Genomic DNA, 22,024 nt, shown 5'->3' with positions numbered 1-22,024 from the left:
TAAGGCAACCGAGAGCAGTTTCCGGCAGCTTTGGAGTCGAAGAATCAGCTGGTGTTGCGCATATTGGTTGAAGACGAAGAACACGGGTTTTATCTTTTGTTTCTTTCGTTTTCGTTTATTTTACGCCATGAATTCTTATTTGTTTGTTTGGCTTAAACCTAAGATGCTAGGCTAAATTGCATGAACTGCCTAGGTTATGATGAACTTATTTTGATGTTTTGATTTGACTTTGGGATTGTTTATCGTTATGGTTTTTATGATTTAGTAAAAGATTTATCTATAATTGATTGATGCATATGGATACTTAGGATATTTTGATGAGTTTTATTCCATAGTTTTCCTTGATTAATGTTTGTCATATGATAGGATTGCTATTAGGTCAATTACTTTGTGTTTTTGATTATTTTATGATTGATGTCATGATAAGATCATAGGAATAATATTGTCAAATAAACCTAAGTGTGCTGCTAACCTAAAATCTGTAAAGTGCTAGGTTATTGATAAGTCTTTACTATTTAATCTTGCTAGATTTAGTTCTTCGTAAGGAGTCCGTCTAGGGTTGATTATTTATTATTGTTTATCAAATCAATTAAGTATAGTAAATTGCCTTTGATTTCCGCGTTGTAAGATAGGATTTTGTATAAAGGAACTAAATTATAAACAATTGGGTGACCGTAAGCGAACTTGATTTTTAATACTGGTGTGCGTTAAAACTTGTTAGAAATCCATAGGTTTCTCTTGAAAAGGGTCAAGGGTCCTGTTCGGGTTCTCTTTTAAGTGTCTGTTTTACGATCCCAGTCCATAACTAAATATTTTCCCGAGTCAATTCATTACTAAAATTTAGGGGAGTCTAGCATAGGTAGTTTTCTCATCATCATCTTATTTTAAATAAACAAACTTTGCTTTCGTTTAAATTACTTGTTTTCTTAATTAGTTTTTAATTATAGTATTAAATTAATATTTTAATTAAAAATCCCCCAAACAAATATAATTAATAAGTCGTGTTTTGTAGTCGAGTCTAATTAGCTAATAAACGTAATTTAGAGAGTCTCGTGAGTTCGATATCCGGACTTACTTAGCTTTACTAGAGTCGATCGGTTCACTTGCCGGTTTGTAGTTTAGTCGAGTTTTAGAGAGTCTAGAGTATTACTTAGTGTTTATTTTTAGTTAATTTAGTTAATAAATATTAAACTACTTCAAGCACATCACTCACCAACCTATGAGATGTGAAGTACTCTAAAAGCTCAGATCTAAAAGCTTAGATCTCCTCTTAGCCTCACTTCACTCAACACACCCGAAAGTATAAAGGAGTAACCTAAAAGCAATTTAACTTGACTTGGGATAACCGATAATATCAGGAAACTTAGGAGAATCTCCCTCCGCTCTCTTCCCGCCTAAAGCTTAACACCAAAGACTATCCAAACTACCTATCCCCTTCTGGTCTCAAGAATAGGTTGAATACCTAGATCATCTAAGCTCTCAAATATTGTTGCTATGGAATACGTCGACATAAACCATAAACTAGCTATAAACACAAATTACATAACATATTATGCATCTATACGTTGAAGACATCCATAAAGAAAAAGAAGGAGCAAATATCTAATCACAAATCAGTTCTAAATATGTGTACGCATCAATTCAAGTGTAATTAGATCTTTACTTAAACATCAATCCATCAAAGTAACCAAAACCAATAAATTACCAAATAATCAACAAGTATTCATCACAACCCAAGTAGTAAACAAGTTTAGTCGATCATAATCATTGTAAACAGAAAACAAGTCAAATTCGTAAAGGAAAACATATCTAAACATATCAAAAACACAAAGTATTCTAAAAAGTGTAAACTAACGAGTTGCAATAAGCATGTAACTTGAATCCTAGCCAAAACTTGTTCCTACACCTCAAAATCGCTCAAAGTGGCTCCAAAATACTCCTTTTGTCTAGGGTCGAAATATTAGAGTTGGTTACGAACCGTAGGGGAACCCCCCGGCGGTCCCCAACGCCTCTTTTTTAATTATTTTTCAGCATTCACTTCATTGTGGACTGCAACCATATTTTCATTTGGCCTGGAGAGCATTCAAACCCTCATTTTCTTGTTTTTGTTGCGGTCCTCTAGCATTATTTATTTCGGCCCTCGATGAACACTTTTGTAGATTTTATTCCTCGTTTTCTGACTTCCTACTTTCACCAAATCTTCGTGTTTTTGCTATAATTGCACACAAATACCTATGGGAAAACCAAAAATACATAAATAACTAAATATTAAATAAAAACTACTAAATTTAACTAATAACGAAGAATAATATTACTAAAGTATATAAAATTATGTATGAAAAGAGATGTATTTTGCATCACATCACAAGTATTATGTATATAAAAGCATACTCGCCACTAACAAGATATGGACTCTACTCGCCGGTGACGAAAGCAAGGTTGCAGTTTGTCGTTGGTGAGTCGTTCGATGATTGGATTCAAATCGGTAGGGGTAATTATTTTGGATTCGAATATACTAGTGGCGCCTAATTTTGTGCCATGCGCTCTTATCTAAGTGGCTGCTAAATCTACTCATTCTGCTAAATAATTTACATGGGCCGAGCAAAAGGGGAGGACATTTATGAAATTAAAATGATTTAAGGGATTACTTTTGAATCTCTCTCTCTCTCTCTCTCTCTCTCTCTCTCTCTCTCTCTTCAAAAAGGACAATATGGGAGTTTTCCTAATAATAAGTAGCATAAGTCGATTCATTCTTAGATAACTTTTTGCAACTAAATAGTGTAACATGTTTTTAGCTATTATTTTTGTAAGCATTGAAATTATCTTTTAACCAAAATTTGAGAAAGTTCTAAAACATGCTAAAATTTCTAAATATTATATATTTTATGAAATGCGTCTAATAGCATTAAAATATTAGATCGAGATGTAGGAAAAAAGAAGGATTTTTATTGATATGTTTGTATTAGAATGGGGTATAATATATATATATATATATATATATATATGGTTCAAAGTGTTTCTAAGTGCGAGAAATCACTACAACCAATCATAAATTTATTTATTTATTTAATTATTAAATAGAAGGTCATATTAATCCAGTAAACAATATTCTTTTTTGATAACTATTAAACTACTATTAGTAAGTTATAAATTAAAGTACTATTACTTCAATTTTATTTTGCTATTAACCTATAGTTACAAAATCAAAGTTTATGTTTATCTAACAGTTAACTGGAAATCAAAAGCGAAATCATTCCTAATTATTATTTTTTATATTCTAAATATTTTAATCAATATTTTGTGTGTATGAAAATATGAGTTATGTATAGGTGAATATTAGTTAGGTGTATGTGAAAATAAAATTAATTAACAAACCGTGTAAGTGAATATGAGTTATGTGTATGCGGATATTATTTATGTGTTGGTGAAAAGAAAGGAACTAACAATCCCTACACATTGAAATAATCCCTACATAGTAAAATATATGAACCTACACAATACACAATTTGAAATACCAAATACACAGTACTGTGCACGTATATGAACTTACACAATATATAATAAACTCTTTTTTTTTTACATTAAACTACATATAATAAATAATAGATCATGCTAATAACCTACAATTGTAAATTTTTCACATAAATATTCGTGATACCACCTACACATGTGATATATGAACTTACATAATATAGAATAAACTTTACGCAAGCTACCTACTATAGTGTAGGGTGTTCTCTTTAGTGTAGGCAACTTCCATAGGTAACGAATATAAAGCTACACAAATCCTACACAGTATTTAACCTATTCCCCATATTTAAACTAACAAAGAATGTTAAAACGTAAAGAAGCATATAAAATGCAGGAATCCCGCTCCATACACTACTATACAAATATATATGCCGCCCACACATACAAATTTGAATTCAACAGGTAACTACACTTTCACAAAACCGCTACAAAGATCTATATGTTCGTAGTATATGAAACAAATCCATAATATATAACGTATATTGAAAAATTTATGTGCTTTATTAACAAATCCTGAAAACAAATAAACAACTTACACAACCGAAAATTCACCTAAAATATCATAATTTTATTTACAAAATTTTAATGAAAAAAATTAGTATTAATGATCTATGAGCGTTGATTAGGCATAAAAAATAAAATAGTTGAATGCATTAATGTCTGGATTAAGAAAGCTACACCACAAAAGATAGGCTACACTACAGAAGACGTATATACCAATTTTAATTCAAAACATGCCATAAATATGTGTTTCTAATTATGAATTTGTCATTTATATGGTAGGTCATTGATTACACACAATCAATGGTTTAGATTCGTTTCTTACGCTTTTCGCTATAATATCACTTCTCACGTAAACCACCCCCTGGACCCCAGGGGATGGTCAGGTGAGAAATCATATTACTGCAAGAAATGAATATGGACCACTAGTTTTATTTTAGGTTTTAAATGCTTAAAGATAAATGAACAAAAGTACAAGGGTCTATTCGGTATGGGGTAATGGAATGGGCGATGGAATTGAATGAACAAGGTAATGGAATGGCGAGGTAATGGAATAGATAATTACCATTCCATTGACATGTTTGGTTACCATGTGGGAATGAAATGAATTATTATTCTTTATTTTCTGATAAGTTAGAAAAGCTGGAACAAAATAAAAACGGTAGTGAGTGGCGGTGGGATGGTGGTGGTCGGCGGCGGTAGCAGTGGGCGGCGAGTAGTAATGGTGGTGGGAGGCGGGTGGCGATGGGGCGGGAGCAAGGAGCGATTGTTGGTGGTGGCAGGTGGTGCTAATAGTGAGTGGTGGTGGCGGCGGTGACGGTGGTGGGCGGTGGTGGTGATGGCGGGAGCGATGGTTGGTGGTGGCGGTGGTGAGCGGCGATGGTAGGTGGTGGTGGGTGGTGGCGGCGGAGGTGGGTGTGGTGGTGACGGGCGACGGAGGAGGGTGGTGGTGGTGGCGGTGGCGGTGGTGGGTGGTGGCGGGTGGTGGTATGGGTGGTGAGAGGGCAATGGGTAATGGTGATGGGAGGGTGGTGGAGGTGACATAGTGTGAAAGTGGGATGGAATGAAAAAAAAAACAAGGGAGGTGGATGAAATGAATTTGAGATGTTTTAGGGGGAATGGAATGAACATGGTAATGGGTGATTCCATTCCATTGACCAACCAAACACATGTTTTTTCATTCCATCATAATGGTCTATTCTATTCCGCATTTCATTCATGCATACCAAACGCTACCTAAATGTATTATCTCTTCAATTAATATAACTAATAATAAACCATAATAGTTATCTATTCAATTAATATAACTAATCAAATTATTATAATTAGAAAATATTAAGAATTCATTTATTTTTATAACTTATTTTTTCTCTCTTAAATTTTTATCTTATACAAGTACAATTTATTCATACATTAAATTTTTTTTCTATCCAAAACCAATTTCTTTCAACTCAATATATTAATATCCATCAACACGTAGTTACATTATGATGAATAGTACAAAACTATCTTACACGTGTTTGCATTAAATATCAACAAAAAAATATACAATCTACACAAAAAACATATAACCTACACACGTATAGGATATGTGTATCTTTGTGTAATTTATATAATTGTTGATGTCGAATAACATATGTAAGTTGTATGCTTTTTTGTATGTTGTACGTTTTTATTGCTCAAAACAAGTGTAGTTTATATAATTTTGTGTAGGTTGTATATTATTGTATGAAAATTTTTTATTATTATTTATCACAATAATTTTTTTAGGTATATCAATTGAAAAAAAATTATGTTTTGATATTTATTGTTAAAAATTACGCGTTGATATATGCTAATAAATTGAGTGAAAAAAAATTGTTTTTTTAATATAAAAAATAGTATTATATGAATAAATTATATTTTTATTAGATAAAATGAAGAGGGGGTAAATAAATTATAAAACTAAATTTGTGTTTTTATCTTTTTAATTCTTATAGTTAAATTAGTTAGGTATATTAGTTAGAGAGATATTTACTATGATTATATTAGTTGTATTAATTGAAGAGAGAGGGTGAGCATTTATTGTTGCATTTACATCTTTTTCACTTATTTTTAAACATTTAAAACCAAAAATAAAACTACCGGCCAATATTCATTTGTTGTCTGAACTTAAACATATATACACACACACACACACGCACAAACACACATTAGCTTTTATCCCCCCGTATTACAGGGTTGTTTTACATTATTCGTTTATAATATTTATATATTTTTTTTAGTTTTAGTTTTATTTATTGTAAGGAAGTTAATAATATATTTAGGATTTGATAATGAAAGGTTTCACAAATAAATGATATGTTATAACCTGGTTTAAAAGTTATCTGGGTCTAGTAAGACCCATGACCCGCTTATTTTTTACCATAAAATTGTTTCTTATATATATATATATATGAGAAAAATGATAAAGATCTATTCTATCAAAATGACGTAAAGACTATCATGTTCCTTATGTTCCATCTTCACCAACACTAATGAATGTTGATCCTCCTGGAATGCGTCCATCCAATCCTATTCTAACATTCGTCAATTTTTATTCGTATTTGTATTCATTAAATCGATCCGGTTTATCGTTTTGATGTATTTTATTTATTGTTTATCAATAATATAATTGATTTTCGGCGACAGTAATTAGAGAATTATCGCCACCAGTACTACCACCACTGGCGATGAGTTCAACGAAATTAACTTTAGGACTTGCCGACGATGAGTTCAACTATGAGAAACGGTCATCGAGGGTGTGGTGCCTGGCCGTCATGGCTTTGGGTTGTGACAAGAAAAAAGAATGTTAATGGCTAATATAATTTTGTTTTATGTTTTGATAGATTATGTGTCAATATATTTATAAAAAGAAAAAATAGAAAACTAAATGCCACGTAGGCATGGTAACCTGTTATACAGGTTAAATATCTAGAATTACAACATTAACTAATATTTGAGTCACTTAATTGAAACAAAAAGAATAATAAGTAACTTAATTGAAACAATCCAGAAAGTTGGTTAGTATTATATTAAATAATCCGTTTTCGATAATCACTTCAAGATATCACTTTTCAAGATACCACTGATATCCAAATGCATAATATTAATAGGTGTATTGAACCTCTAAAATATATTATTTTAATGAACCAAACACACTTATCTCTTATTGATTTGGATATACCCTATTAGTGAAACCCTTAAAATACAATGAAACAACCTCTAATTCTTTAAATAAGGCCGCGGTAGTCATATAAGAACAAGAAATATAATACAAACAAATTTCAAAGTCAAGGATTACCACAAAGTCAAGATCTACTTTTGTGAAACCAATAAACAATTTTTATACGGCATATTAAAATTATATGTTTAATAATTTATTTATAAAAGCCATATTTAAAATAGTTAATGTTAACATATAATAGTTTCAAAATGGTTTATCCATTTACCATATATTAATTTACAAATATCCTTTTACTCATTCTGGTCACCATTTATTTATACCTCTAGAGTCTAGATGTTTATGGTTTGTTTACGTTTGTCACAAACACGGTGTAGCACGAGGGTTATAAAAACTACTTGTTACTACAAAATAAATCACATCTTTAGAAATAAAAATTTCTACCCTTAACCTAATGAACCAAATCTGTAATTTTCACAAGACAGAATTACAGAAATTATCCTTTATCTTTCACCCAAATTTCACTCGTTATCTTTGATCTTCAAAATTGATCTTTTTTATCCTTTAAGTTTCAAAATCCTTCAGCGTTTATCATTTTCGCCTAACTCAGTTAAAAATCTTCGTTAAGTCAAGTCGCACATTAAATTAAAAAAGTATTTTAATAAATAAAGAAAACAATAAAAAAACTGAAAACAAATATTTAATTCTCTCTCTCTCTCCTCCTCCTTCTTCCTCCTTCGCCTCCTCCTCCACTACCAATCTCCGGCAGCCACCACCGCCACCGTCTTCTCCGACAAAGATCAAACACAATGCACATTCATAACTACAACAATTAATGAAATCAACACATAAAAAATGATCAGTTTACCTGCAAACCTCTGGTACAAGTATCTCCAAGTATCATAATAGTAGTTGTGGCGGTGCCCGTTTGGCCACCGGACCAACACTCGCCCAAATTAGGGCACTTAGCCTCCTCATAAACCGTATGCAGCTTCAATTCCCTAAGCTTCTTCATTATATGCGTGTACTTCTCACCACCTGGAATAGACTCCTTCATCCATTTAGGCTTCGGCAACGGCTTCTTCGTGCCGACCTCGACAGAATACTCCTCATCGGATGACAGGCCGATGAAGTCGTTCAGAGTGGGTGATTCGGCGGCCAGACGGTTCCGGAGGTCCGCTAGGTTTTGAGGGTGGTGAGTTTGGGAAGAGAAGGTGGTTCAAGATGAGATTGAGCAGAGGAGATTGGAGGTGGTTAGGGTTTTTCAGGGCTGGGGTCGGTGGCGACGGGTCAGGTGGTGGTGACGGGTCGGTGGCGATGGGTCAGGTGGTGGCGATGTTAGGGTTGGTGGTGGCAGGTCCGGCGGGGTTGTGGTAGTTGCAGGTCCGGTGGTGCTTGTTTGTGGTGGTTGATTCGTGGTGGATGTGTGTGTGTGCGTGAGAGAGAGAGAGAGAGGTTTGATCTTTGTTGGAGAAGATGGTGGTGGTGGTGGTTGCCGGAGATTGGGAAGACGGTGACAGTGGTGGCTGCCGGAGATTGGTAGTGGAGGAGGAAAAAAGAGGAAGAAGAAGAAGGAGGAGGAGAGAGAGAGAAAGAATTAAATATTTGTTTTTAGTTTTTTTTATTGTTTTCATTATTTATTAAAATATTTTTTTAATTTAATAGGTAAAATGATTAATTTGTCCTAATGTGTAAGGCATATGACTTGACTTAACGAAAGATTTTTAACTGAGTTAGATGAAAATGACAAACGCTAAAAGATTTTTAAAGCGTAAAGGACAAAAAAGATCAATTTTAAAAATTAAAAATAACGAGTGAAATTTAGATGAAAGATAAAAAACAATTTCTGTAATTTTTCATGATCGTTTTATTTCTTTGGTTTTAAATTTATCATTCTTTTAAATTTCTTTTTTTTATTTTTTATTCAATTCTATCACTTTAAATTTACAAACTATTCTAAAACTAATTAATTAGTTTTTAATTTTGTATGTACATATGTAATTTTCATGACAGATGACGTTTGTTTTTTTTATGTTTCTTTTAGTTATTTACGTTTCTTTTTTTTTAATTCAAAACAAATTTAATACTTATTTTATAAGGATTTAAACAGGCCGCTTGAGCCGGGTCTAAGCTCGCCTAAGCTTCATCTCTGGCCTAAGCTCACCTAACCCGTGATGAACTTAGGTGAGCATGGGCTCGACTCCGATCATTTACACCTGTAAAATAAGTATTTAGTGTGTTTTGAATATAAAAAAGAATATAAAATTAAATAGCTCAAATTAATAAACAAACAAAATAAAAATAAATATACAATAAAATAAAAATCTATAACAATAATTCTATTTTTATTAAAAGAAATCTATTAGCTAATTAATAATAATAATAATATCTAAATTAATTTATAAAATGGAAGTGATGAAAAGAAAAGAAATGTAAAATAGAAAAAAAGTTTCAAAAGAAAAGAAAAGGAAAACAATTATATAAATTATACAGTTCGTCCACTTAGGTCACCGCCTAACTCACTCAGGTCAAATTCATCACCTAGTGCGGAAATTTGATAAATTTCTATCATGGCTACTGTTGTGGAGATCAATAAGACGAATCAGAGTGATCGTGACATAATTTAATTTTGTAAGTCCAAATTCTTTTGATGGGGACGAAGATGGTTGGAAATATGGTGGTAGCTTCCATGAGATGGTCTGTAATTGTAGATTTTAATAATAAAAATAGATTAAAAACATGAAAATTATATCCAACCAATCAGTGTGTAATTTTCTTTTCTTTTCTATATATAAGTAGCAATTATTTGAGGTTGTTCAAGCAAGTCTTGAGTTTTACAAATAATCTTCATTCCTCATTAACTTTATTGCTCTTGTAATTCATAAAAATAATGAGAGGCATACAATTTCATCACCCAATTTTATATCAAACCAAAGTGTCTTTCATGCTCCTCTCGTTTGCAATAATATTATTATTCTCTTATTCGTGCGTCACTTCACTTGCAACTACTGGACCAACAAGTGAAGCATCTGCTCTTTTGAAATGGAAAGCCAGTCTTGATAAACGAAGCCAATCATTTCTTTCATCATGGGTTGGAAGCAACCCGTGCCATGATAACTGGACCGGAATCGGTTGCAGTAACAGTACTCCAAGTGTTGTAATAAGCATTAAAATTCAATTCTCAAACCTATCGGGTACACTTGACGATCTTGATGTGTGGCCATTACGGAATCTTGAATCTTTTGTTCTTTCTTTTAATTCTCTCTATGGCCACATTCCTTCTAACATTGGGAACATGTCTAAACTCAAATATCTTGACCTTTCCAATAATAACTTCGCAGGGGTGATTCCATCAGAGATAGGAATGCTAACATCTTTGTGTGGGCTTTATTTAAACGTAAACCTTCTTACTGGCCATATCCCAGATGGCATAGGTAACATCACAAACTTAACTGATCTTTATTTGCATGATAACCACCTTAATGGTATTATCCCAAATAGTATCGGTGCCCTCAAAAACTTAAAATTGCTTCTTTTACAAGACAATGATCTCACCGGACCCATCCCTCCAGAAATAGGGACGGTGGGTTCGTTCAAGATCGGATTACTTGACCTCTTTTCTAATAATCTAATTGGAGTCATTCCTTCATCAATAGGAAATTTAACTAGTCTGTCTTACCTTTATCTGTATGGTAATAACCTTTCTGGATCCATCCCACCAGAACTTGTTGGGGCTAAGGATCTACTAGATCTTGAGATCGGCAAGAACCTTATCACTGGTACAATTCCAGTTACCTTCCGAAATTTCAGTAGGCTAGAAAGAATAAACTTTAGTGAAAACCGTGTGTCTGGCCCCATTCCGGATTATTTTGTGAATTACACCAATTTGAAATTGTTGGACTTAAGTATGAACCAATTCAGTGGCTTCATACCATCTGAATTAGGAACAAGAACAGCTTTCGTTACATTGAACTTGCTCATGAATAATTTTGTTGGTTCAATTCCTCAACGTATGAATCTAACCAAGATGGAACACTTCCAAGTAGCTGAAAACATGTTGTCTGGTCATTTACCAAATGAAATCTGTGTTTCTGGACTTCTTAAAACGTTTGGTGTGACCAGCAATTTCTTCTCCGGCCCTGTGCCAAAGAGCATAAAAAATTGTAGCAGCTTAAAAAGAGCTCGGCTTGATGGAAACCAACTGACCGGAAACATCTCGGAAGATTTTGGAATATATCCGGAGTTGGTTTATATGGATTTGAGAAACAATAATTTCTATGGCGAGGTATCTAGTAACTGGGGGAATTGTCCTAATTTAACTAGCTTACATATATCCAACACCAATTTGTCCGGAAAAATATCTATAGAGCTAGGAGGAGCAACACAATTAGTCGAGCTTTATCTCTCATCAAATCTCTTAGTTGGTGAAATCCCAAAGAGCTTAGAAAGATTAAGTTCACTGACGGACTTGTACTTGGATGACAATAAGTTATCAGGTACAATTCCTCCAGAATTGGGAAACCTTCACAACTTAGAAGAGCTTAACTTAGCAAGAAATTCTCTTACCGGCCCAATCAATAAGAATATAGCAAAATTCTTGAAGTTAAGGAGCTTGAACTTAGGCAGCAACAATTTTGGGGGAGTTATTCCGGTACATATTTCCAACTTGGAAAAGTTAGAATCTCTTGACCTTAGTGAAAATAATTTGACTGGGAGTTTACCTTCACAGCTTGGGGCTCTAAAGTTTCTACAAACATTAAACCTCTCCCATAATAACCTCACAGGCTCCATTCCTTCAAGTTTCACTGAAATGTTAAGTTTAACCACAATCGATATATCTTTCAATCAGCTAGAGGGACCAATTCCGAAGACGCGAGCTTTTGAAGAGGCTCGGGCAGAGGCACTTGGACATAACAAGCGGCTATGTGGAAATAACACCGGTTTAGACTGTCCCGTCCAAGTAAGAAATCAAGGTAATTAAAAGAAGGTTTCAATGGTGATTCTAATCATATTTCCTGCTTTGGGATGCGCTGTTGCTTTTTATTGGTGGCATATTCTTTTATCTCCATAGAAGAAATCCAAATGACACTAATAGTACACAAGTGACAGAAACAAACCCTTTTACCATCTGGAGCTATGATGGGAAAATGGTGTATGAGAGTATCATTGATGCCTTAGAAGACTTTGACTCAAAGCATATTGTTGGGGTTGGTGGGCATGGTACCGTTTATAAAGTGGAATTGTCGACAGAAGTTTTGGCGTGAAAAAAATCCATGCACAAGAAGATGGTGAGACCCAAAATCTCAAGAGTTTCGAAAATGAGATCCGAGCACTGACAGAAATACGTCATCAAAACATTGTCAAGCTTTATGGATTTTGTTCACATTCAAGACACTCATTTTTGGTCTATGAGTTCTTGTCAGGAGGAAGCTTAAGAAACGTTCTGACCAACTTGGAAGTAGCTGTTAAATTTGATTGGGAAAAGAGGGTGATGGCTGTTAAAGGGATTGCAAAGGCCTTATCCTATATGCACCATGATTGTTCACAACCAATCATCCACAGGGACTTATCTAGCAACAACATTTTATTCGATTCAGATTGGGTTGCTCATATATCTGATTTTGGCACGGCCAGGCTCTTAAAGCCAGACTCGTCGAATTGGACTTCATTTGCTGGAACATTTGGCTATACTGCCCCAGGTATACATACTCTAAAATAAGCATGAGTGACTCTGTATTATATCAATCTAACAAATTTTATTTGCAAGATGTTTACTTGATTATTTTATGATCATGTATTGACTTGGTCTCTAGAGTCCTCTCTTTGCCTACAATATTCTTGGCCTTAGGCTATGTGTAGTGAGAGGCTACAAATTGTAATTTTTGTTTTAGGGGTGCAATGCATGGTATTGTAGGGGTGATTTTCACACGTGGAGCAGAGGGCTACCAATGGTCACATTATTATTTTATTATTATTTCCGTTCATCACTAGGCACAAATATTGCCCCCCATCCCCCCTTGTCGCCCCACATATCGCCCGGGGGTTCCGTGCCTTTGTCGCCCGGTATGCCGCCCCACTACACGTACACTTATAGCCTTAGCCTTAGTTTTACCTTGGTGTATAGATAGATATTAGGGGGGTCCTATTGTTATTTCCAAGGTATGTGGTTAGTGCTACGTTTTCTTTTCTCTATACTTTTGTTTATTGGTAGTCTATTAGTGTTATTAGTAATCTTAGTAGTTAGTTATGTTCTTTTGTTAATATCCTTAGACACGCTATATGTTAATTGTATTGTATTGCTATTGTGTAAAAAAAAAGTTGAGTCGGAGTATTTGCGGTAGAAGCCTCTCTATCCGCTGGAAAACAAGTAAGATCCACCGTCATCACACTCTGGCTGGTGTGATTTTTACTAGATGCATGTGTTTGTTTGTATGATTTGATAATTTTATGCAGAACTTGCATACACGATGGAAGTGAATGAAAAGTGTGATGTGTACAGCTTTGGGGTCCTAACACTAGAAATTATAATGGGAAAGCATCCAGGAGATTTCCTCACTGTATCATAAGACATGGTATCTTGGACTGAAATTATGGACCAACGCCTTGCTTCACCCAAAGACCAAATTGCTGAGCAAGTACAATCACTTGTCAAGACAGCATTTTCTTGCCTGAATCAGAGCCCTCAGTCTAGGCCAACTATGAGGGATATTGCTCTTGGTTTCTCTGATACTGTTAAAAGAACCAAAGAATGGAAATGATCTAAGGTTTCTCTGGTACTTCTATCGTACGTTTATTTTCATTTTATAAACTACATTACGTGAGTTCTTGTTGTTCTATGTATATTTCTCTTACGTTATGGCCATCGTGTACCAACAGTTGTTGATAACTAAATTTGATATCAATCACAAGAACATTCATGGGATAATATCTAGGGAAACTGCAACCAACATCTTTAGAATGAATTTACAGATTAGTAACTATTTAAATTATGTAGAATATATACTACAAATTATATACATTAATTAAATTCCAATGCAATGCTTATATTAGAGAAAATACGTTGTCATATACATAACGTTTTGTGTAAACACGCAGCAAGATTCATATTCATAAAGATACATTAAGATCGAGTTCTTTCGTTACCATTCAAAATATACTGTTGCAATCTTTTCTTGATTATTCATATTCATAAAAATAATTACTAACCAGCAAAATTATATAAAAAAATTTAACTATATATTATCTACTAGATATTTAAACTTATCCTTTAAAATTTATTAGTTAATTATGTAACTAATTCAATAATGTGACATAACATAAGTTTAGTTAGTTAGGGTGGCTCAGTGGCTTGTGCCAGAAAGTTAATGTGTGATACACCAAGCTAAGGGGTGTGTCCCTTCCTTGGTGTCGGTTCAAGACATTTATAGAGCCATGATCTAAAAAAAAAATTGAAAATGATCAGTATGATTTCGTTACTTCCGGATTACACGCTCAAATTCTCTGCACATAAATTCACATTATCACTGCACATGCGCGCACGACTATGCAAACTTGTTACCGATGATTGCATTACACGTTGCCACCTACCCAGCCCATTACGCAGATTCAGCGTCCTTCATCCAAGCTTCTCAGTTAATCTCCACCCATTCTCTCTCAAAGGTCCGAATAGCCATTTCAACAATCAAGAAAAATTTTGTTTCAATGTGACACCCCACTAACTTCTCTTCACATTCTGTTGGTCCTTTACTTTGCGATTAACGAGCACAACACTCTGTCGATTTTAGATGACTTCACGATTATCAGATAGTAGATACACCAGAAAACTTCGAACACACTTCGCTCTCTTCTTTTATTTGATCACAGCCGATTAAATAGGATCACCCGATCTTAGGGTCTTTACTAACTGATCCTGATAGTAACACAGTCACCCTGATTGTTTGGATTGAATAAATTTGCATGTCTTGAGAACGCCCACAAAGACCATGTTTGGCTGCAGTTCCTCCCGGTAGACTGATGTTTCTCACCATCTCAACTACTTCAACAACATCAAACGTAGAGTGGGCTATTGATTGTGGCTTCTGTTAACCCCTTTGATTTCCTTTTAATCGCTCAATCTTATCAACAAGCCTTGAATCGTTCTCGATCAGCCCCACCTGACCCTTGAGACCTGATTGCATCAATCCCTCATTCTCTCAACCAAATCAACTGTTGTCATCGGTATTCTGAAACCTCGACCTTCAAAACTGATAATCACAAAACCACCGTTGGATTTGCTTGCCTGGGTGTTGTGAAGCTTCTAAAAGAAATGAGAACGATTCGACGTTTCAATCTCTGGGAAACTGCCAATCTTTGCTACTAGGCCACCCAAAAACGGGATTGCTCAACTTTCTCTCCTTTTCTCTTCTCTTTTCGACTAGGATCAATCGTTCCATATGTTTCCTCTTCAGATGATCGAGCTATTGTTTCCTCAGCTCTTATACCAATTGAAGTCATTCAAATGGTATAAGAACGCATAACACACAAGATTTGCTACCACACCAATAATCACGACTCGTTTTCTGATAAACTGAATCAAAACGAACTTGAACGAACTTACAAATAGGATCACCCTATGTAATATCCTAATTAAATATTAAACTATAATCAAGTCTAAAGATAAACCAAAGTAAACTATTAAATGCTAAACTGATAAATACTAGTTCAAGTAAGACTATAACTAATTAGGGAATTAAACTCTTGGGTAATCTAGATCTTTGAATAATAATTATTTCCTTATTTTTTAAATATTTTCTCCTTTCAGAATTATTGCCAACAGTTATCTCTAATGATTGTCTGTCTCTAGCATTGCAGGCTTCAATATGATCATTGAAAGTAGTGTTAATTTGGACAAGTGTTATATACTTACAGTGAGACTATACTCATAACTTGCTGTAATTCATTTTATTTTATTTTATTTTCTGGAAAGAGTTATAGATGCTGCTTGGATTGCCTTTTAATTATTGTAAAGTCATGTTTATTCATGTGTTCAACTTCATATTCTCTAAAATTTATTGGCATTCATTTTTAGCAATACATAGCAAAAAAAATTATCAGAATAAAAACCGATGCTTGCCAAGTGATATATCTCCATTGGGAATTCTAATCTGTGGAAATCATGTTACAGAGAATGAAAAAGTTTAGTCATCTGTGTTTACAAATCAAATCAAATCGAATCCCTAATACACAATGCATAATTATTCCTAACCGGAGGGAATATGTCATCACTTCAGCTTGAAAAGGCACGTCCATCCTGCAATGGTTGAACTGGAACTGCATATGGAGAATCCTAGTCAGCATCAAATATCTGCTGAAGCTGCAACACAATTGCTGGATTATACGTCCCGAAACTAACACCAACCGTTGCATAAAAGTAATCCCACATCAGATAACTGGTCCCAATATGTGCTCGTTTGTCACTAACTGCATATTTTCCATGGTTGACTCGGGTGAAACCAGGATACTTGTATCCTGTACTTGACCCATTACTTATAGCAGGCCCAGTTAAATTAAAACCCGGAACCATATAATATTTAACCTCTATTTTACCAGAACAGTTATTGTCGGGTGAAGAAGAGCATAAATTATTAGAGTACAGAAGTGACTTCAAATATTGATCTGTGTTGCTGATAAAATGTGCCCAGTAAGCGACCAGTATCTTTACTTTAGCATGCTTCGAGAAAATGACCTGCAGAGTTTAAAAGTTAATCGAATTTTTCTAGGTACATAGCATATTTCAGGTTCCGTCCTTAAACTAAAGAAATAACAGGAACTTACTCTGAGTTAAAATTGAATCAAAAAACAAGCAAACGCGTGTCTGTAAACTAATTTCAAAAGTTACCTCTGAAATTGCTGTGGATAAAGATGACCAGTAAACTGTCTGTGTTGAATACTCAGATTGACCGAGCCAATCCATGGTACTGATTCTCACAGTTTCCCCATCTGTTACGGATTTAATAGTTTCAATCCACGCCTGTTCATCTGTTTGGTACTTCCCAAATGAGATCTGCAATTTATTAATCATGAAATTCAAAAAAATAGATATTTACATACAAAACAGGATTGATGAGTTAGAATAAAAATACTGACCTCTGGAGGAGCAAAGGATAAATAGCTTAAAAGAGGCTGTGAATTTGAATAGTTTAATCCAGGGGTCTGAATTGATATTTTAAAAGTTGAAGGGTCTGTGAGCAATGGATAGCCAGCTGTGTGAGGAATCTCTATATAATCCGGAAGAGGAGATCTGCAGCAATATTGTTAACTGTGAGATGCTAAATGAATATGAACAAATTACACTTTTCGTAATATAGCAAATTTCAGGTTTTGTCCTTAAACTAACGAAATAACAGAAATTGTTATTTATGTTTACATTTTGTCATAGTAAACGCCCTTTTCACTAACGGACGTTAATTTTGTCCGTTAATTCGGTAATGTGACTTGCACATGAGGGGCAAAATTAACTTCTGTTTGTGGAAAGGATATATGCTGTGACAAAATGTGAGCATAAAGAACAATTTCTGTTATTTCCTAGTTTAAGAAAGAATCCCGAAACTTGCTATACACCAAAAGGACGAAAAGTGTAATTTGTTCTAAGGAATTATCATATTCATTGAAATTAGAATCCACCATTTTTGTTAACATACCTGCACCTTCCTTTAGCTGGTATAAAATGTGACCAACAAGGTACTGTTCTACTAATCTGCCATTGCTGATCCCATATCTTTGTTGTGTAATCCTTGTAATTTAGCGAGCCAAGTTTCCATAAATTATTATAAAATGTCTCAACTTTTGTTGCTATAGTTGGACAATTAACAAGATAGATTCCCAATTCCTTCACCTATAATTAAAGATCAACACTTATATTATTATTATAATTAAAATGAGGCATGTGAAAACTCTAGTAATAAATCTCAATAGACAAGTGTACAATGACTGTCCTACAAATATAGGATAATGAATGGAATTCATACATAAAAATACCTCTAACAAACTATGCAACAAATTCAATACAAAATGACAGTAATACCCCTACAAAACTAACTGTCTGATAGATATAAACCTGCGCAGACGCGCAGAGTAGCGTCCCAAATGTAAAAACATTGACTTGAAATTACCTGAGTAAGAGATTTCCAGTCATTATTAGTCGATCCAATATACACGTCACGAGAATCAGAAATCCAGACTTCAGCATGTAACACCCCTGATTCAAACCAATCACTAATCAATAAGGTCACATTCTTTACGTTCGCCCTCCCTGCAGCAAGATTAGACGGTTCTTCAGTGTAATCAGGATATGCTCCCGAATGCTGCAAAAGCCTGAGAAAAAATATAGCCGTTTAGGCATTCATTAAATTTCTATAAAAGAATTATAAGATGCCGACTGCACCTAATATTGATACCACGATCAGCAGCATCTTCAATGGATTTATATACACTGGAACCAACACCAGAACCAAATCTCCGCATATCCTCTTTCGAGTATCCATAATCTCCAGACCGAGGGTCATCGGGATGCGCTATTAACTGCCAGTACTGTGCCATTATGTCCAGATTGTGGGAAGAATTTCCAGCTAACCATCTAAGCACATCCCCTAATAATAATAATTATTATATGCATAAAGTTTAACAATACTTGCATCACTTATTATAATAATGATTCAAACATTAGCATCCGAGTCCTTTGACTTTCCTTTTGGTCAAACAAATCAATCTTGTTTCAATACCCCTCTGACTGAAATTAAATTAGTTAACGAAGTGAACAGTTTACCAGAGGCGAGAACGCCGGAAACGAGAGTGAGATCAGGCATGTCGGTAGGAATGGATTGGACATGCCATGCCTTGCACTCTTCATCATCGGACTTTGCTTCTGCTGATAATAACAAAATTGAAATTAATATGATACGCATTTGCTTCATTATGGATTGGAAGTTGGAATTGTGTTCAGTTCTCCCACGGTGAAATGAAATATATCGTTGACTTTTCATTCTAGCGTTCGAACCGGAACTAATCGTTCTTAGATTTTATTTCTTCTTTCTTTTTTTTTAAAGCCGGCTACCGGGTAAGTTGATGGAAAACAGGAAAATTCGCAATCAAAGACACTGTCGGGTAGTCCAAGCCTTGTTTCGGAAAAAACTCTCGTTGTCAGAAAGCCCACCTCGGTAAAACTTGATGGGATCATATTCGAACTTGAGATATAGCAGCCTGTAATCCAAATCTCCACTTCCTCTTTAATGCCAGCAAAGCAAAAACCCATTGATGAATTGCTCTTTGATATTCTTAAAAAAATAGCCTAAAAAGTATATTAATAAACATCACAAATGAATCAAACATTACACATATATAATGATCGAGTCAAATAGGAAGTTTATACTTTCTATACAAAATTAATCAATTGCAAAGATGTAAATAAACCATCCTTGAATTTGCAGGATACAAAATTGGTTGATTAATGAATTGTTATATACTGTGCTTACTCATTTCAAATTTATCTGCTAGGTTAAAAGTCATTTTAAAAAATATGGGCCTTAAAAAATATTAAAAATCTATTGGTTTTAAAACTGGTTTGTCGGTTTAAATTGGTAATTTTAAGAAAACCGGTGATACGATATTCTAGCAAATCGCCCAAAAGTATCGGGCTTTAAATACCGATCACCTTCCCAAAATCCGGCATAACCGGTTCAACCGGCCGGTATCAACCGATTTTTAAAACATTGTTTAAAACTATTTCATACTTAAAATTAAAATTCCTGTAATATGACATGTTTAATTTGTTAATTTAATTGCTTCAAACGATTAGAGGGCACTATTCAAGAGGTAAACGTGAATCAGGTTGGTTAGTTAAAAAAATGGACTAAGTCATAAGCATGTTAATGTATAATTAAATGGGTTAAAATGTATAACTAGATTGTGGATCCCAGTATAGGGTTGAATTATTCTACAAAGACCAACAGAAATAAAAAGTGTGAGAAGTGATAATTAATTGTTATGTGTTAAGAGGGGAGTGGGAACCAAAAGGAAAAAAGGTATAAAAGTAATATTACATATATTCTCTCTCCATATTTTAAAACGCATATAACTTTTTCATATTATGTTTTTTTTAAAAAGCACAATAATAACAAGCGTTTTTTAATCTTTAATATGAGTATGACTTTGTAATATAAAAATTAAAACAAAAATTACATCATTGTGTCTTTTTGTTTGTCCTTGTGTCTTTTTTCGTCATTATGTCTTTCTACTTGTCATTATATCTTTCAAATCATCATTGTGTTTTTAGTTTTTAAATGTTAATAATACCGTTGTGTAATAATAATATGTAAATATAATGATAAAATAACAGAAAATTATCTAATACATAAAACACAATGATGAATGCATATTACACAATAACCTGAAGCGTAAAACACAATGATGAATACATATAACACAATGACCTGAAACGTAAAACACAATGGTGAATGCATATAGCACAATGACCTGAAACTTAAAACACAATGACCTGAAACGTAAAACACAATGGTGAATGCATATAACACAATGTCCTGAAACTTAAAACACAATGAAACTACATATTACACAATGACATGAGTATAATACAAATAAACGTTATACTTTTTTTTCTCAAACTAAGTGAATGTCGCATGCCAATCCTAAACAAAAGACAATGAGCGTATTACACAATGACTAAAACGCAATGATAAGTCGAAAGCCAAATGATGAGCACAAAGACAAAATGAAAAACAAAAAAAAACACAATGCCGTAATCTTTGTTTTAATTTTTATCTTTAATATGAGTACCAATTGATAACACAATGACCAAAATCTATAACACAGTGCGTAGAAAAACCCAATTAAAAAACAGAATAACCAATAATAATACAATGCAAAAAACTCACTATTTTTTTTATTTTTAATATAGCAATATGATGCTCATATTAAAGATAAAGAACGCTTGTTATTATGGTGAATTTTTATAAAAATGTTGCATGAAAAAATTATTGACGTTTTAAAATGATAGGGGAATTGGCATGTGTCTTTCATGTGGAAAAAGAAAGTTAACAAAAGTGGGCTATTACCTTTATGCCCTTCTCATCAGCTTATTATTAAATTAATCTCCACAATTCAAATCTAAGATCAATGAATTATATTCCTTCTCACTCTTCTCATTTTTGTTGTCCTTTATATTTTAACTTTCCCCTCCTAATGTAACTTACAATTAATATATTTATTATATATTAAAAGGCAAGTGGCAAACTTTCTTTCTTAGACTTTTGCCCTGAGCTTTCACATTTATACTTTTATGGCCCCTCAACTGTATTTATAAAGTTTTGTTTATTAGACTTTTGCCCTAAAAGTTTTACACATATACTTTTAGGCCTCAGCTTTTGTGATAAAACCTTTTCCCTTTCAACTTACAGCTTTACCTTTGATCCCCTCAACTTTTGTAATCAAACTTCTGCTACACAACTTTTACCGTAACGAATCAAATCGAAACCAACCGAATTCCCGCCACAGCACGCGATAACTTTCGAACATATAATGCATTTAACTCGCTCTGCCGCAACGAGCGGGTAAAATATTTTTTTACATTAAGATATAGGTTACAAATTAAAATTACTTAAACTGCTCAATCGATTTTTTTTTGTTTATGATCCAAAACCTGGTAAAGGTTGAAATGAGAAGCCCGTCTCGTTTAAGCTCAACTTCATTTGAGATTTCATCTCTTACATGCGACTCGCTCGTTTACACCCCTACTTA

General features: G+C 33.8%; 1 protein-coding gene and 1 pseudogene across 2 annotated transcripts; one reads left to right on the top strand and one right to left on the bottom strand.

The window, feature by feature from the left end:
- Window positions 1–10,124: 10,124 nt before the first annotated feature.
- On the top strand, window positions 10,125–14,099 carry LOC143564741 (uncharacterized; annotated as a pseudogene). Its single transcript, XR_013140928.1, has 2 exons — window positions 10,125–12,933; window positions 13,688–14,099. The product of XR_013140928.1 is annotated as an uncharacterized LOC143564741 (transcript).
- Window positions 14,100–16,358: 2,259 nt separating this feature from the next.
- On the bottom strand, window positions 16,359–19,200 carry LOC143564732 (uncharacterized). The gene is made up of 7 exons (XM_077051922.1): window positions 19,038–19,200; window positions 18,657–18,861; window positions 18,385–18,586; window positions 17,914–18,107; window positions 17,360–17,513; window positions 17,112–17,276; window positions 16,359–16,958 (listed from the first exon to the last, which is right to left on the bottom strand). Exons 1-7 carry the CDS (start codon window positions 19,183–19,185, stop codon window positions 16,560–16,562), a joined length of 1,467 nt encoding a protein of 488 aa, XP_076908037.1. The 5' UTR covers window positions 19,186–19,200; the 3' UTR covers window positions 16,359–16,559.
- Between the last annotated feature and the right edge of the window lie 2,824 nt (window positions 19,201–22,024).

The sequence above is a fragment of the Bidens hawaiensis genome, unplaced genomic scaffold, assembly GCF_021521415.1.
Source record: "Bidens hawaiensis isolate Kalapana, Puna unplaced genomic scaffold, B.hawaiensis_p1.1 tig00001206_1, whole genome shotgun sequence".
NCBI lineage: Eukaryota > Viridiplantae > Streptophyta > Magnoliopsida > Asterales > Asteraceae > Bidens > Bidens hawaiensis.
This window is presented reverse-complemented; position numbering and strand designations above follow the sequence as displayed.

What these genes read in the sequence shown, in the direction of transcription:
- LOC143564732 (XM_077051922.1), bottom strand. Translation starts at nt 19,185, where the DNA reads ATGAAGCAAATGCGTATCATATTAATTTCAATTTTGTTATTATCAGCA. An exon ending in ACTGGAAATCTCTTACTCAG is followed by an intron (nt 18,108 to 18,384) that starts GTAATTTCAAGT and finishes CTTTAATTATAG; the next exon opens with GTGAAGGAATTGGGAATCTA. An exon ending in CCAGCTAAAGGAAGGTGCAG is followed by an intron (nt 17,514 to 17,913) that starts GTATGTTAACAA and finishes ATATTGCTGCAG; the next exon opens with ATCTCCTCTTCCGGATTATA.